General features: G+C 41.9%; 1 protein-coding gene across 1 annotated transcript in view; it reads left to right on the top strand.

Moving 5' to 3' along the window:
• The window catches only part of LOC146867919 (protein-arginine deiminase type-2-like), a 692,226-nt gene that overhangs the window by 147,103 nt on the left and 527,469 nt on the right, over positions 1-17,654 (top strand). Inside the window, exon 3 of the mRNA XM_085608647.1 lies at positions 9,725-9,797. Coding sequence (XP_085464773.1) covers positions 9,725-9,797 — 73 coding nt within the window. The remainder of the gene's footprint in view (positions 1-9,724; positions 9,798-17,654) is intronic.

Raw genomic sequence — 17,654 nt, 5'->3', positions numbered from 1 at the left:
TTTATCGGCCAAAGTGAGTAACCACAAATAAGATTATCCAAACTAGTAGGCCTCCGCTTTTTAAAAAATTGAGTTAAAAGCCACTTGGTGTATTTTAAATAGTATTTACAAAGAAACAAAAAATGTAAAGTAGATTGTCCACTCACACCATCACATGGGTAGGGTACACAGTCAAGATTGGAGTGGTAACCAAGAGGAAAACATAACGCAAATTTAACAGTACCTGCTCTTAGGCGAAATAAAAGCTCCTTTCCCAGTGACTCATAGGTAAAGTGAGATAGATAGGTAGGGGGTGCCTATGCTGTTCAATAGTCATATAGCTAGAGGCAAGAGATTTTTTGGATTCCAAATCAATCCTTACTGTGTTGCATAATGAATAAAGTGCACTTTTGAGCTCCTTCTTATGCAATGTTTCGGCTGTACTGGGATTTAGGAAAATGCAACCTTTATTAACACTACATAAACTTTGGTACATTCCAGGCAGCCAAGGAATATCCATTCCTTTCTCACATTTAACACAGTCACTGATGATCTCTCTAGTTAAAGAAGCCGCCTGGTTCTTCCAAACTGATAACCAAAAAAGAGCAGGGCGAACACTTATAATATCGTGAATGTAATTTAAGTTAAGTTCCCTGTGGCAAATATATTGTGGGGTAGAGATTGGGACACCCAACAGCTTCCTGCAAAACCTATTCTCTTCCTGCTGAATGCAGGAGCTGTTGACATTACCCCAAATCTCAGCTCCATACGTGGCTACTGGGACACATTGTGATTTAAAAATGTTTAAAATAGCACCTGTGCTCTTTGGGCGGGGAATGCTAAGGATGGAATTGATGGCCTTTGAGAACTTGCTCCTGGAGTGAGCCATATGCTCAGTCCATGAGCCGTTCGCAGCAAAGACCACCCCAAGGTAGGGAAAAGTGCTGGTTCTCGTCAATTTTTGACTGCCCGCGATAATAGAGCTGAGCTGGAGTTTCCCAGGGCCGCATGACATTATAAAAGAATTTTGAAATTGACGCATAGGTCTAGGCTACCCATGTAATTAACGAAGGTCTGTATTAAGAGGCGCAGAACCGGCGTATAATAGAACCGGAAGTGTTTTCCCATTAATTTTGGGGACATCTTGGGTCACGGATTTTAATGATTTATTCAAACCATTAATGTAAATAATAAAAAGGAGGGGGCAAGAACACATCCCTGTCTGACCCCCCTTCCTACCCTGATGGTTCCAGAGACCTCGCCCCACAACCACTCCTCACCTGGACCTGAAGATCTTTATGGAGATGCGATAAAAAATGTACCAAAGGCTCGTCCAGTCCATAGGCCAGGAGGATAGACCAAAGCTTTGACCTATTAACGAGGATAAGTTCATAAAGGCCAAATAGACTGGAGAGGACCGTGCGATGGTGTATTTTCCAATGACCAGATTAAGATTGGTGCCTTACTGCGGAAATCCAGCTGACAAGGCTCTAGGATGCCACTTTCCTCTGACCACTCTAAAATCTTATTATATAAAACTCTGCCAAATATTTTTAAAGTGCTATCAATCAGGGAGATAAGCCTGTAGTTAAAAGGTGCAGACCGATCCCCCTTTTTAAAAATTGGGACGATAATACTCATGGCCCAGGTGCTAGGTATCGGAGCATACGTTAAATTATTAAAAACATTCAGAAGGAGCGGTGTCCAAAATTCTGGTTTCCATTTAATTAGATCTATAGGTAACCTGTCGGGGCCCGGGGCTTTATTCCCAAGGCTCTGATGGATAGCTTCTTCCACCTCAAACAGTGTTATTTGTAAGCTAGACAGTGGGCCACGTTCATACTGGTCTGAATCTTGTAGGGGAGTAGCATACATTTTTGAGAAGTGGTTTTCCTATGACTCAGTCGAAATGGTGCAACTGATAGGGGTTAATAGCTGGTCCATAGATCGCAAGTCCTTCACAGCAGACCAAAATATATTATCCTTTTTTATAGTGGCAGCCTCAGCTAAAGCTTCCCAGTGATCATTTAGGACTACTCTTTTCCGATTGGCAATTGCTGTGTTGTACCTCCGCCTAGCCATTTTCACCTCTGCAGTGCACCTCGGGTTTGATGATAAAGCCCTACGCAGATTCCTATTCGCCTCAGAACACTCATGGTCAAACCATCTCGGACCATTTTTTACCGGAGGGATGGGTTTTGACAAATGGGTTTTAGTTGCCGAACAGAGTTTTATAAAGTCCTGGACTGCCTCTGGATGCGGTTTGTGAGTTGATAAACATGAATTGATGAGGTGCATGTTGTCCTTCACTAGTGCTTGGAACAGTTCGCCGCTTTTTACACCCCTCCATGTTAATCTTAATTTGTCAGTTGAGAGCATTACATTCCTGGCCCCACATTCTATAGCGAACACGAGCCGAGGCGCCAATCGTAAAACTATCTTAATTGGATTGTGGTCCCCATGACTCGTGGCAATAACTTCTGCGGCCATTAGGCGAGCCACAAGAAGGGGGGAAATAGAAATAAAATCTATGGCTGTGGAACAACCCCTTCCTCTGAATGTTGGTACTTGGTGGTTAATAGCGTGTGGTGCACCCACAGTATCCATAACATTAACAAGATTATACAAACTCAGGAGCGTGGCCAGCTCTGTCCCTCTGCGAAAAGCAGAACCTGGATTATGTGTGCCTACACCCTGTGACATATCTATAAGTTTCGCATTAAAATCGCCACCCAAGAGAAACCCGGTAATCTCATCTAAACCTTGCTGGCAGTCTAAATTAGAAATAAAATCAAAAAGCTCAATAAAATTCCTGTTGGGAATAGAATGAAAATCGTTATTGTAAAAGTTTATCAAATAAAAAGAAACTCACCTTTTTTAAATCAAAATTTGGAAATTGCGGCTGTTGGTTGATAAAACCTTAAAACTCCCTCCAGCAGCAATGTTGATCCCAATGAATAGGCCCTCCGATGGACAGATTGTATATTTTATGAATAGATACAATCTTTTTTCAAGTGTCGGTCCTACTAAGCTAGTGACAGCCCTATTGGGAGCTAAATTAAGAGGGGTGGGAAATTGGTACCATCTTTTATGCTACCAAAGGGAATCAACCCTTGTCGAGAAATTTCTAGAAAAGGTCACCCAGGAGACACAATGTGTCTCGAATCGGGACTGGCAGGTCACATCACAGTTAGGGAGTAAAGCCCTAAGAGCAGCCAACTTTAAAAGAATGTTTTTTTTATCTCGATGGATGGCATATTATACACCCAAAGCACTACATAAAATATGTCCAGAATTGGAGAATAGATGCTTTCGCTGCCAGGCAGAAGGAAGGGGAGATTGGCTACATACTTTTTTTACTTGTCCAAGGTTAGGGCAATTTTGGTAAAGGATCTTCACAGCCTTAAGTCGGGGGATCCAGGAGAGATTAGATCCCGAGGCAAATGTAGCTCTCTTCGGTATTAATAGGCAAGGTGCAAACCTGGCAATGGCAAGAGGTGAGGAGACATTTATAGCAATTGCCTCCCTTGTAGCATGCTCTCTGATACTTCAGAAGTGGAGGTCTTCGAAATGACCTACTTATGTGGGATGGCTAAATAACATGAAAAGAACAAGGAAATTCGAAGAAGCGTATGCAAGGAGAGTGGGGGCTACTAAAAAGTTTACTGCTGTTTGGAATTTTATGGCGAAGTTAGAGATCACGCTGGTAGAATAAGATTATTTAGCATTGCAAGTTTTGTTTCAAATGAAAGGGGGGCAATATTTGAGAAGGGTGCCCACACCTGGATTCTGCTAAACAGCTACAACTCTTGGAAGTCACAGCACTATTTAAGTGAAGTCTTTGGCAGTAGGATAAAAGGGAACATCTTAAACCACCGGCTAGGCATCCTCCCGTCAAACTCACACACCACCCCATGGCTGGAGAGGTGACCTGCAGGCTGTGCGGTCACCCGAAGGAGTACGTAATCCACACCATCTGTCTCTGCAGGTCCGCTCTAAGCCTTCACTGCCGCTGGCCGTGGCCCTGCTAGAATTGGCAGGGGTGTGTTCCTGCAGACAAGCCATACTAACCTGCCTAAACTCAGGAGACCTGCAAGTAATCTCCTGAACAGCATAATCCCTCTAGGGGTTTGACAGGGCTTTGAGGAAGGCATCTGGCATGCCAGAGTAAAACCACCTGCCTTGAACACATGACCTATCCAAGGAAGGAAGCGCCCCCCAACCACAATCCAGTGCCACTGCCTACACAACTCCCTTTGGTATTTTGGGGTACTCTGGAATAAATCTTCCCCCACAGAACCCCGCATAAATAAAACAAAAGGGAGTGCTCCTCGTCTTGGGAAAAAACTAACCATATCAGCCATAGCTCTGCAGTAAGGTAACCACTTTTAACTGTTTTAAACAGTCTTTGCACAAGTTCTCTTTTTGCACAAGCACTTTCTTCTTGGACTAGCTCTGACCCTGTCCCTACTTGGGTCAGACTGAGAAATGTGAATGTCATTCAGACAAACCTTATTGTATGTTTCCACTGAAAATGATAGCTTATTTTTATGTTTGCCCTTAGTTGCTCATTTGCAAAAATGCTCAAGTCGGCAGACCAGGAATTTGGATGTTCCCACTCTTTTCTCACCCAGCAAGAAAGATTTTATTTACATGACCTCAAGAGTCTTTTATTGAATGCCATTCTCATTATATTAATTCATCTTGCATGATTCATATTGTAATGATTTTAATTAATCGAACAATAAAGATTTTACCTTAACAGTGATGCACACACTTACGTATTCTGTTCCAAATAACTCCTCATCAAACATATTGTGATATGCATACTATTATTAATGCGTATCAACTCCTGACTTTTAAACGAGTGGTCTTTAAAAACTTGTTTAGTGTGATTGTTGCCTTTTTTTCCAGGGAAATAAGTATTTTTCATTATGCAATCAGTTAATCCACCACCACCATTCCTATAATAACTTGGGGAAGCCTCAGCTGTGTGGAGGAACTGGTTTGATGCGTTTGAGACTCATTTGGGGGCAATAGCAGCTTGAAGATTCCAACCAGAACTGAAACATTTTTTACTGTTACATTCTTTAGGATTTTAAGGGTGTGACATTTTTAGAAATTTACCTGAAGTGGAAGGAGCAGATGAAGAACAGATAGATGAATTTAAAGACTGTTTAAAGAAGCTAAAACTGTGTTTCAATGTCCAAATTAGCATATTGGTTTTGCGACACAAATTCTTTATGAGGAAACAAAAAGTTGGGAAAAATGTGGATATCTATTTGTCGTCACTCGGGAGACTGGTGGCAGATTGCCATTTTGCAAAATTTTCAGTTGGTTTGTGAACAATTCATATACCACTGTATAAACAAGGCAATACAACAAAAATTATTATCTTTAACTAATCCAATTCTAGACAACAGTTTGTGCATAGCTAAAAGTATAGCAATATCACAGATTTTCTGTGACAGAACTGGAAGGAAAAAAATGGAGGTGGTAAACCTTATACATTCGAAAGGGGAAACCAATTTTGAAGATTCTGTTTATTCCAAAGACTTTACAAAATCAGAAAACAAAATCTTTAAGCAAAGAAATATGTGTTATAGGTGCAGAAATGTATCACATTTCATAAGTGGCAAACAATGTCTAGCAAGAAATGTCATTTGCAGAAATTGTAATAAGATAGCTCATTTCGTCAAAGTATGTCAGAGCCAGATGAAACAGAAAGGTACGGGTAACAGTGTAGTAGCAAACCTAGGAGAATAAGGTTATGATGACCACTTAGACAAACTAGAATTCCAGTATACAGTTTAGTGGTTTGTGAAGAGATAGTGGGTACAGGCGATTCTGCTACCTGTGCGGACCCATATGCCGAAATCTTGATAGGTGACAGATCAGTAAAACTGTTATTGGATTCAGGATTCAGAATAACTATGGTCACACAAGAGTTATTGGATGAGCTTTGGCTGAGGAGAATTCTAGAACTCCCTCATCGTGCACCAGTATCCTTGTAAAGGGAGATGCTTCAATCTTTCCGGATTTTTTGAAGATGTTCAGATTTTTAGGAATAGGAAAATTTTGGAAAAATAAATGTAGCGTCAAAGGACCTTGTTTTTGGGGGGGATTCACCAAGGTATGTTCAAAATGTTCTTGAGACCTGGCACCGAAGATCAAGTCTCCATAGTTGTTGAGAACCTAGTAGAAGAATTGTGTGGAAAATTTCCTCCTGTGTTTTGGGAATAACTGGGAACCATTAAAAGGTTCCAACACAAAATTGATATCAAAGAGGGGTCCATATCGTGAAACACAATCCACTCAGTGTGCCTTTCTCCATTATGGAGGATCTTGAAAAATAATTGATGAAGTTGTATGACAACAGAATCACAGAACCCATTGGATCATCCTTATGGCTGTCACCTCTGGTAGTAGCTCGTAAAAGGAATGGAGAACTGAGAATTTGCGTGATTTACATAGTCTTAACATGCTATTTGGATTAATTTGCATCCTCGTTGTAAAATATTTGATCTACTCGCTGTAGTGGCTGGTGCGAAGTGGTTAACTAAGTTAGACCTAGCCTCAGCGTACCACTAGGTTGTACTAGAACCAGAATCCAAGCATTATACAGCTTTTGTGTCTCCCATTGGAATTTTCCAATATCGCAGGATGCTGTTCGGGTTAGCCTCTACAGCATCCGTGTTCCAGAGTATAATGTACCAAGTTTTTAGGGACATAATAGGAGTTGTTGGAACACAAAGTTATTCTCGATTGAGTGTTAACCATAATGTGCTAAAAAGGGGTGGTTCTTCAGATTAAAAAGTGTAAATTAGGAAAACAGAATCAAATATTTGGGACAGATTGTTTCTGGAGATGGCATAGAACCAAGGCCTGGTCTGGTTAGCACAGTAATTGATGTATGGGCTCCTGCTGATAAAACTACCCTCAAATTATTCATGGGCATGTGCAAGTTCTATGCTCGTTTCTTCCCGGACTATGCTTCACACATTAGACCCTTGGCTATACTCCTGAAGAAAGATATTATATTCAAGTGGGATGCCACATGCCAAAATTATTTTGAGTGAGTAAAAACACAACTGGCCACCTCAAAAGTCCTCAAACCATTTGACCCAACCTTCCATGTTGCATCACTCTCGATGCTTGTAAACATGGTCTGAGGTGCTGTCCTTACCCACGAAGATGGTGAAATAGAAAACACCAATAATTATGCCTTTAGGGTGTTGAGGGATGCTGAAACCCACTTTTCTACCATAGAAAAATAGTTTTTGGCATGTAGGTGGGCCATGCAGAAATTTAAACTTCCATTTGGGGTACTGTGAAATGGATCATACACCTCTGGTGGTTATTCTAACTGGTGAAAAGATCAAAGAACAGACTCCCAGACTTTTCAGACTGACAACAAAGCTGTTGCAGTATCATTTCAACATTGTGCACATCCAAGGGAGAAAAATATCTGTGCAGACTTTCTGTCTAGGTTTGCTGTACAGGCTAATAATATGGATGACAGTGAAGACACTGAGAATGAAAATTGTTTGATTGCCGAGGTGGACCTAGAAGAAATGTGTACGCTTTCAGAGTCTGAGTGGAAGAATGAAATGGAGTCAGTTGAGGTTATGAAGGACATAATGCCCTACATCCCCAAGGGTTGGCCCACAGAGAAATCACTTCCTATTTCTTGTCAACCTTTTTGGAAGGTATCTGATGAGTTGTCTGTGGATGATGGTCTTCTGGGGGAAGAAATGTGTGCACCTCCGGTTGGTTTGAGGTTCAATTTCATTAAGGTGGATCATGAAAGACATCTGCGAGCCACCTTCACCAAAAGACAATTGACAAATATTGCGGTGGCCTTCAATGGAAGAGGAGTTTGTTTGTTTTGTGGGATAATGTGCACTATGTGCTAGTTCAGAAAAGGGTTTGGTAGTTAGAAAACCCCAACTGCAGCCTATTAATTGCCCATCTAGAACCTGGTGAGAAGGTGGGTATTGACCTGGTTGCTGCTTTCAATATGTTACCTAGTTAATTTCGTTTTGCAATAGTAGCAATGGATTTGTATTCCATATGGGCAGAGGTATAGTTTATGGCAGAACCTAATGCAAAAGCGATAATTGAGTTTCTTAAATAAATGTTATTTTGTGAAAGATATCCTCAATTTCTTAATTCTGATAATGGTGTTCAATTTTTCAATGAGGAGGTGGACAGGATTCTTAAATCTGTTGATGTTAAACATTTAAAAATGTATCTGTAACATCCCCAAAGTATTGGTCAAGTGGAGCGCATGAAACAGGTGCTAGTGCATTGTGTCTAGTCAGCCATCACCAACAAGTTTATTGTGATCAATACAGTGCTGTCTATGTCAGGGTTTTACCGGACCAGTCCACAATCATCTACCCAGGTTTCTCCATTTGAACTGTTGAGGGGTAAGAAACCAGCCACCAAGGTATGCCTAGTTGGATGAGTGGGTGGGTGACGTTCAGTTTGGAGTTGAATGATTTTCATGTAAGGGTCAAAAGGAATGTGGCTGAAGCTAAATCTAAACAGAAAAAAAGATTTCAACAATAGAAATTGTGTAAGTGATGTAAAATTTTGTGTTGGTGATAGGGTGTATATTAAGAAAGGTAGATAAGTGAGGAAGGGTGGTAAAAAGTTTGGTGAACCATTTGTTGTGGACAAGGATTGCGGCAATATGGTTAGAGTCAATTGTGCAAACTGTTGAAATGTGGTGAGAGTGGTCAAGTCCAAGCAAGGAACAATTTCGGACAGTTTGGGTGTTTCTGCTGAGAATGGTAGGAGGAGAACAAGGAACAGTGAAGTATCTGAAGATTCCATTGCTTTTGATTCAAGTGTCGGAAGCAAGGATAGTGGTGTATGCAAAACACTGGGGCTGGAAAACAGCATTTCTGAGGATTGCAGGAGTAGTCAAGTTAGAAATGTCCCTCATAGGTTCATGAAGTAGCCTGGGGTTCATGATCGATTTGTTTTGATTGATTCAAGGTTCTTTTGAAATATTCCAACGTTCATGTTTTATATATAATACTTCTATATGCTGCTGTTTATTTATTTATATATTTGTTTTACAATGTAGTAGTTTTATTTTATTATTTTCATTTTTTTTATTTTGTTAAGTTGTATTTGTCGTTTTTCCCAAGGAGAAAAGTGAAAGTAGTGTTCAAGGCACATACTGGGTATAATAGCAGTATGATGTTATGGATTTGGAATTTCTAGATGTAGACTTAGAATACTAGGTGAGTATTCAAAGTCAGCTGGAGGAATAGATGTTGATGGCAGCATGACATTTCTAGTGTGGAAGCTCTGTACAGAATATACAAGTGTTAAATCTTACTACAAATGGTGTTGCTTGTTCTTCCACGGTGAGGCGATCACCGCACATTACTGACATGTTTGGTACCCTGTGCTGAGGAGATTAGAAAAGCATACTCATTTGTTTAAGTGTTCGAGGGAAGATTGACAGAGATTTTTTACATGTCTTGCTGTACAGCAGTAGGCAAGGTTTATGCTTAAAAAGCCTATAATCTCTGACTCGGAAACTGCATGAGAAACGGGGTTGGAGATTAAGAACCAAAATGAGATTCATTATGTGAGTAGATTACATGAATAGGTACCTTGGTTGATAGTAAGAATAGCTGAGCTGTGATCTGATTCACTTGAAAAATGTGTGAACAGAATAATTGTCTTGACTTTTTTCACAGAAATCAATGTTTCCTGTTTGCAGGTTACCATTGCCTATTATGGACCAGGTGCAGATACCCCGATAGATAAAGCAGGAGTTTACCTGACTGGTGTTGGTAAGTACAAGACTTTCTCTACACGGTCAATAACTACATCAGGGCTTTCTTGTCGTTCTGATCCGTGTGGACTTTATTGAAAACCATAAATTGTAGTGCTGAATTGCATAGTAGAGTGAGAAGATATTATAATTCCTTATTAAGTACCGTGGTGTGTGCGTAACATTGCATAACCCATTGCGAGCTAGCTCCAAAGAATGCATTAACAGCATGCCAATTGATCTACAAGGTGTCATGGATTGTTCTCTACCAAGATGCTCTTCAGTTTCCCTGGTGGTCGAGGCCATATGGTGGAGTCTAAACGTGAGCTGTTAGTTTTGCAGACCTTGCACCCTTAAGATCTAATTAATACAGAAGTTTGGAACAGACCATCTTCTGTAGCATGCAGTAAAAACATGAACATCCACACATCACAAAAACTTTGTAACCTGTTTCCGATGGATTGCCCCTGGGATCAAGGCGCACTGAAAAACACCCAGCTCTCATTCAAGCGCTTCTCAATAGTGCCCATAAGCATCTCCACACACAATTTGATACCCGGATCAGTTCTTTACACTGCATTTTTCGTATAAAAATAATAAATAAATTAAAACATTTGATAGAAGTAACATTTTCAAAAGATTTTTGTATTTAAAATATGCATTCAATCAGCCAAATCATCCGAGCAGAATATTTGACTGAAAACACCTCCGTTTTAGAATTTTCTTCAAAAACAAGAAACAAAAGAAAAATGTGGCCTTCAAATAGGCATACATGAACACAAATACTCGGTACCAAACTAATACTGCATTTTTAGGAATTAGAGAAGCTCCATACTCTTTCCTTTGTGCAGCGCTGGGTTAGCCTCCCAGAATATTTTCAAGGGTAACACAGTGAGTGGATCTTGACCTCAAAGAATTCTCAGCTAAGTTTTTGGAATCACGGGAGGCAGGTGAGAGGGCTATGGATTCAGATGTCATACCCATGTTCTGGAACTCAGATTAAAGCTAAGTATATTTTCCTACTGTGTCATGGGATTTTTTCTGATATTCACACACTGTAGAAAATAGAAGCAAGGAAAAAAGTCAATGCATCGAGGGTGGGTCCAAAAGCACAGGACAAAAAAGGATTTCGTCAAACAGTTTATTAAGCTAGTCACAGCCAATATAGTACTGAAAACAAAGGGGCATATTTAAAGGAAAGTGGTGGAGCGTGGGTTAGCTCTGAAATTGCTAACACCGTGCTCTGTCACTTAAGAAATGCAGGGATACGCCGTATTTACAATATTACTTCACACCCCTGTGTCTTGTCCCTGCACTGGCGCTAAAATAAGCTGCCTAGCGCCAACGCAGGCACCCAGGCAACATAGTGCAAGGGTGCCTGCATTGAGGTATTGATTGTTTATGTGCAGCTAGTGTCCTTCATGGCAATTTGCTGTTTCTATATGTGCTACACAATGCAGCACACATAGAAGCAGCAAAAATGAGGAGAGGTAAAGCATGTCTCCTCGTTTCGCAATGCTAAGACCAGATTTTCCCTGGTCTTAATTTTGGCGCTGCCTCCTATTTACGCCCATTGGCGTAGCTAGCCCTGTGGCCGCCCATAGCAGTCCCTGCGTTTGCCGCACCATGGCGGCTGGGGTGAAGAGTGGGGAGTGGGTGGGGGGGGGCTGGCGATGAGATCTCCGTTTCGTTTGCTGCCCACCCAGCGTACTGTTGCCTGCATAGTAAAGCTTGGGTGCAAGTTTGTGCTCATAAATTGTTTTGTCTGTTGCCTGATAGGTAGAAGGGATCTGCAAATTGTGCATACTCTGTACTATGTAAACTACCATTGCCAAAGTTATGGGGGGATGAATGCAAAAGTAATCCATGCTTTTTGATTATTTGAAATGTAGGCAAATGCTCCAGACAAAAGGGGCTTTTCTCAAACGCATTTGGGACTGTGTTAAGTAGTACTCCTGTAGTACTCTTTTATGTACTCTTACATACCTTTGTGTATTGGCCACAAAACATCAAAAAGTGGAACAAACTATGAATATTCATGGGACATTCACATACATTTAGTACAAATATAAAAAAACTGTGCCCTCTTTGCACTTTAACTGATAGGGAACTGGATGTTTTGAGGACGATTCTCAAAAGCATGTATGAGTACGTACAGTGCTCCGGTAGTATTACTTCCGATACTCATAAATGCTTTTTTGAATTGGCCCACTAACTCTAGGCAAAAAAGCTTTAAAAACTTTAATGACATGGGCAACCAGAGAAAGTTTGTTGGAAGTGTCAACAGTTACTTTTAGAACTATTTTATGGCATCTAATGATCATACTTTTGGGGACAACACCATTACCATTTCACCCAAGTCTACGTTTCATTATGATTTCTTCAAGGATGATCCTTGCCACTAGGAGACGCACCTCCAGTACTTCTGCAGGTTAAAATGTCATTCCCGTCATATGAGACATCTTTTTAAATGTGTACATGATAAAGATCTCATTTTATTATGGTCTTATAATGCCCACCTTGAGTTAGATCTCCATACTGTTGTTTGTGGTCTTTGGCATACAATGTTAGACAAATGTTTCTTCTTCAGTGACACTTCAGTTCCTGGATTCCAGTTACTTATTCATGTGCATCTTTTTTTCTGGTGAAAAAGGTGCACATCGATTGATGCCTGAGATGTTTAGTGCTTCGAAATATAGCTTCTGAGAGCACCTCCAGCATATCTGGTGGGTTTGTTATCTTCTATGTTACATTTTGAAGATGCACACTAACAGGAAGACCCTGGAGGCAGGCAGGTATTGGAAAATGTATTTAATTAAGGAACATGTTACAAGTAAGGAAACCCTTCCAGGAGCTAGGATTTTACCATCTCATTCCCCAGCTGTAGACAGAAACTCTAACTGACCGGAATAGATCACTCACACTAATTACATCACACATTCCACGTGGCATTCCACATACCACAACAAGCTAGAACTGAATACCCACCAGGCTAAAACAGAAGGCAGGATACCATATCCCCCCCTCACAAAGAATGGCTCCAAAATAAAGTGCAAGAACATAAAAACACAAGAAGCGGAAAATATAATGGCCAAACTAAAAGAATGCACTTATTTTACTTTTAGTACACAAACAACAAATCTTGCACACACCCTACAAGAAGTAAGTTCAAAACGAAACACCACCATACACACCTTCACACAGGGCAACAGACACAAGTTCATACACATGCTCAGGGAACTGAACTGCACACCCACACAGGACATATACAACCAAAAATAACATCAACACCAATAATTTGCATGGGCATGACACCCTGTGAAGTGTGTTTTCTTCATGCAAACAGCACACATGAATATAGCCCAGTGGAGCATGCACACTCTTTGGAAAGAGTTCAGGGACCTTCAACCAAGTGGAGTATGCACCCTTTATGCAAACGGTGAAATGGAATAAAACCCAGTTTAGTGCACACACTGTACGCAACAGCACATGGCCATCGCTGGCAGTGAAGTACGCAACGGCCAAGAAAACAGCACATTGGCATTCAACCCAGGGAAGTGTGCATTCTTGCAAACACCACACGGGCATTCAACCCACTGAAATATCCACCCTCCATGCAAACAGCGCAGGGACTTTTAACCTAGTGGAGTACGCACCCTCCAAGCAATCAGCACACAGGCCTCCAACCTAGTGGAGTAAGCACCCTCAAAGTAAACAGCACCCAGGCCTTCAAACCTGTGTAGTACGCACCCGTCCCACTAACAGTTCAAGCGCATCAGAACACCCTGATGCCTGCACTCCCTACTGTGTGGTTAACAATCAAAAGTAAGCCAAAGGATGAAATTTGGACACTGTCAGCGCACATCAAAGTACAACTAACACTACACACAACACTACACACAGTCCCCTTCCATAGACCCACATATTTATTTTGAACACAATAAAACACTGCAAGATATTTAGCAATCCAATTGGCAAGGAAGTTGTTCAAGGTGGTACATGTTCCATGACTCACAAAATTAAACACATATGTACCCTAAACACCTGTGGATACCAAACCCATCGACAGCAGAATTAATTTAAAAAAAACATGCATGATCACAAGCATTGATATACTTCATCAATGGAGAAAATTCAACACCAAACTTACTTTAACTTCTGCATTGATGCCTATAATCTACCTGATGCATCAGTATTAAAAATGCATAAACGCTTCCTAAACATATAAAGTGACCTTCTGAGTGATATCTCAGTTGCAGCAAAGTTTTTGACCTTCCCATGGCTTATTCAATTTGGTGGCTATGCAGGGGCATGCCAGTGGGAGTTACTGGGTCTGCACCGATGCAAATGAGGGAAAGCCCTCTGATGAAAGCGCTGGCTATGTTATTACAGAAGGAGCCGCACATGCGCCTGGGTCCCCTTCTGTAATACCCCGGGGACGCATCAGGCGTTTGTGCCTGCTTTGAGGACCCCCCCCCCCCCCCCCCCGGGCATTTCGATATTACAGAAAAACAGAGTTTGTCTCGCAAATAGTGAAACGGAACAGGTCAGCCCTACTTCAGTTTTGGAAGCCTGGATTCATTTCACTGAATTTCAATTACTGAAAACTCAGGTCCAGAATGCTGATTGTATGTACGATGACAACACAAGTGGCATCTGCCTTTGCCGAGAGAGCACTGCATTCCAGTCTTTCCTGTGAGTATGGACAGTTCAGTGGTTATTTTCAAATACAACCACTGGACGTTGCATTCATTCTGCAATGGTATGCACTCACTGACAGACAGCTGTTTCTCCTGTAGGCCACTTACAACTAGAAAAGCCACCAAAAACACAAAGTGAAAGTTACATCTCACTGGCCCACACTCATACACTGAAAAAGTATTTCAGAGAGGCTATTTGAACTGGATCTTTTCGCACTACACTTTGACTTTCTTTTAGTATTGGTCAGCTGGCATTTTATGACACTGCAGCACCACACTTTTCTATCAGCTCATCCCTCCCTTTACTGTACAGCAGTACCACTTAAGGCACTCAGCATCACAGTTCTGTTCACCATCACCACACTATGCAGATACACCTTGGGATCCTGGGTAGAAATGGGTCGGGCCTTCCTCGTGAAACACTGGAAAAAAACTTCTGCAACAAACACCTTTTCAGCTAGTCTGGATCAGGATTCCTCAGCACTGCCACTGCTGTCTCTTGCATTAACAGTACCTTATTTAAACTGAATTAGTAGACCTCCTTGGAGCACTCAGATGCTAAGCAAGACTGTGGGGTACCTTTCTTAATCAGCACCTCTACTTAGTGCACACTCATACAGCCCACTTATCATACCGCTGGTGTGCTCTGCTTTGGGGTTGGCATGTCTTGTGGCACTGGTGGCGTTCCTTCTTGAGCTTGGCAGTTACATGGATCTCCACTTTGGTCTCCTTTAGTATTCACTCGACTCCTCTGTTGCATTTCTAGAAAGCACACAGGGAGGGAGTCCCAGAAGGTAGGTAGGTACAGGAATAGATATTTTATTGAAAAAAGAGTTGCAAATAGGGGAATCTTACAAGGAGCAAAGATGTAATCAACTCAGTCCCAGCTATCTGGGATAGAACACTGACACTAATGATATCACACATTCCACATGACTCACAAAATTCCACATAAGATTGCAACAGAAGACACACCTGGCTGGAAGAAAAGACAGTATACCAGAAGGTACTTCTAGGGAAGCTGCAAATCTTGGTTAGAGCAGCAACTTTTTTGAATAATGGCTAATGATTTCCTCTATCTCTAGGACAATGAATATTTGAACTGCAATACGAGGTGATGAGTGCATCCTTTTTAAAGCTTCTCTTCTACACAATTATATTTTTCATAGATCCACATAATGATTTCTTTCTCCATTGTCAAAGCTGGAATACCCCCAGTAACTTTCAATTCACAGAAATATAAAGAAGCTTGTCGTCAAGTGCCCCGGCAGTGTCACTTTCTTAGCGCTATCACATCTTTGGGAAAGTACCTGTATCGCCAAAAAAAAGGTACATTCATCTCACTTGGAAATTGTGTAAATTCTATACTATTACTATTACAATATTGGATTCCAAAAGAAGATATGTACTTCTTAAAGGACACATTGAAGGAATTGAGTATCTACTTTTCTGATTGAGACTTCTAACCCGCAGATCCGCACCTTGTGAATTTCCCCAGGCGCCAGGCTGAAACCTGAAACTTTCGATAGAAATTCCCTCATGCTTCAGCAGGTAGCATCATGCAGCTTTGCACCCCAGATCTGATGTCAGGGTCTCTAAATTTGCACCACCCTGTGTACTGATGTCAGTTCCTTTCTTTCTGAACCTTCTGGCACAGATCCAGAGCTTCTGGAACATTGTCAGAAGTCTTTCCCTCAAAATATTTTCCAGTGTGCAAAGTGTCCCCACCTGAAATCACAGACTTTAAGCCATGTATGCACTGCAACGATCAGATGTCACTGCCGGACAATCACAACCTCTCTCTTTGATACCTCACCTCCCCACAAAACTTAGCATTACGTGACTACTGCTCCAAGATTAATGAAAAGGGCATCTGCGAAGCTAAACTTGCAGTCGTGGAGCTTCAATGAAAGTTGAATAAGTCCTGGTCTCTGTCGAAGTCAAGGGCATTAATGTGCTCTTGCTCTTGAGGCTGATCTCGCAACCAATCATTGTCACAGTCAGGCAGTTCAGGTAAGTGCAAGAAAAGTAAAAAACATACTAGTTTAAAACTTAGTTCTACCCATTCCTGCCTCTCCAACCATTCAGAGTTGCGTGACTCCTTGGGCCCCTCCAGCCACGGAGTGGGTCCCCCATTTCTGTCCTGATTCCAACGCTTATTTTGATGCACCCCGACTTCCCTGGGCCACTGGTGATGCTTTAACAGCTCCATGAACTCAAGCAGGCTTTAATACCATCTTTGATTCCCCACCGGATCCCTCTAGAGCACATTCGGGCCCTGTGGGGTGGACATCTCGCCAGACATTGGTTTATCCTCCCTGAACACAGCTATGGTAACAGAGGAGTCTGTGTCCTTTGCAACAGTCATAAGGTGAGCCACAGAAGTGTTGGAACTCACCCTACCCACTACAGATGTGAAAACTAGTGTCTTGACAAAGATGCAGGCAGCATCGAGCCCCACAGGGGCAATGCTCTACCCAACCACCAGCCCCCATCCCGCAGCTGCCAAAAAACCCCTTTAAATTGTCCGCAGCAGCACATGATAACCCAGTGGGAGGCCGCATCACCTTTTATCTTCTGTGTGGAGGAGCATTACATCCAACAATGGGAGCTCCAGAATGTGGAACACGGTTATTCCCACCCTTCCTGTCCCATCCTCCGGACATGCCACCCACACTGCACCACACCTCCCATATGACCACTTGTCTATTCTCCGAATAGAAGTTCTAGTTCTTTTCGCCAAGAGAGCCATAGAAAGGGTGCTAGCATCAGAGGTCAGGACTAGCTGTTTCTTCCATTACTTTCTGAGACCTTCATCCTATCCTCAGTCTGCATCCTTTGAACTTTTTCTCATGGAAGGACAAGTTCAAGATGCTCACCTGGCTCAAGGTCTGTCTTCCCTGTATCCAGGAGGTTGGATAGTAGCATTGAACCTGCAGGACGCCTATTTTCACATCCCTGTCCTGAAGTCCAACAAACGCTGCCTGTGGTTTTAGATAGGCCAAAAGCACTTTCTGTTCACTATGCGCCCCCATGGCCTTACCAGAGCACCTCAGGTGTTCGCAAAGGTGATGGTGGTGATTGTAGCCCCTCTGCAGAGGTTGGGGATACCTATGATCCCATACCTCGATGACTGGCTACTGAAGACAGGCTCCCCTCAAGCAATTGTTAGCCAC

Source organism: Triturus cristatus, chromosome 1_2 (assembly GCF_964204655.1).
Source record: "Triturus cristatus chromosome 1_2, aTriCri1.1, whole genome shotgun sequence".
Taxonomy (NCBI): Eukaryota; Metazoa; Chordata; class Amphibia; order Caudata; family Salamandridae; genus Triturus; species Triturus cristatus.
This window is presented reverse-complemented; position numbering and strand designations above follow the sequence as displayed.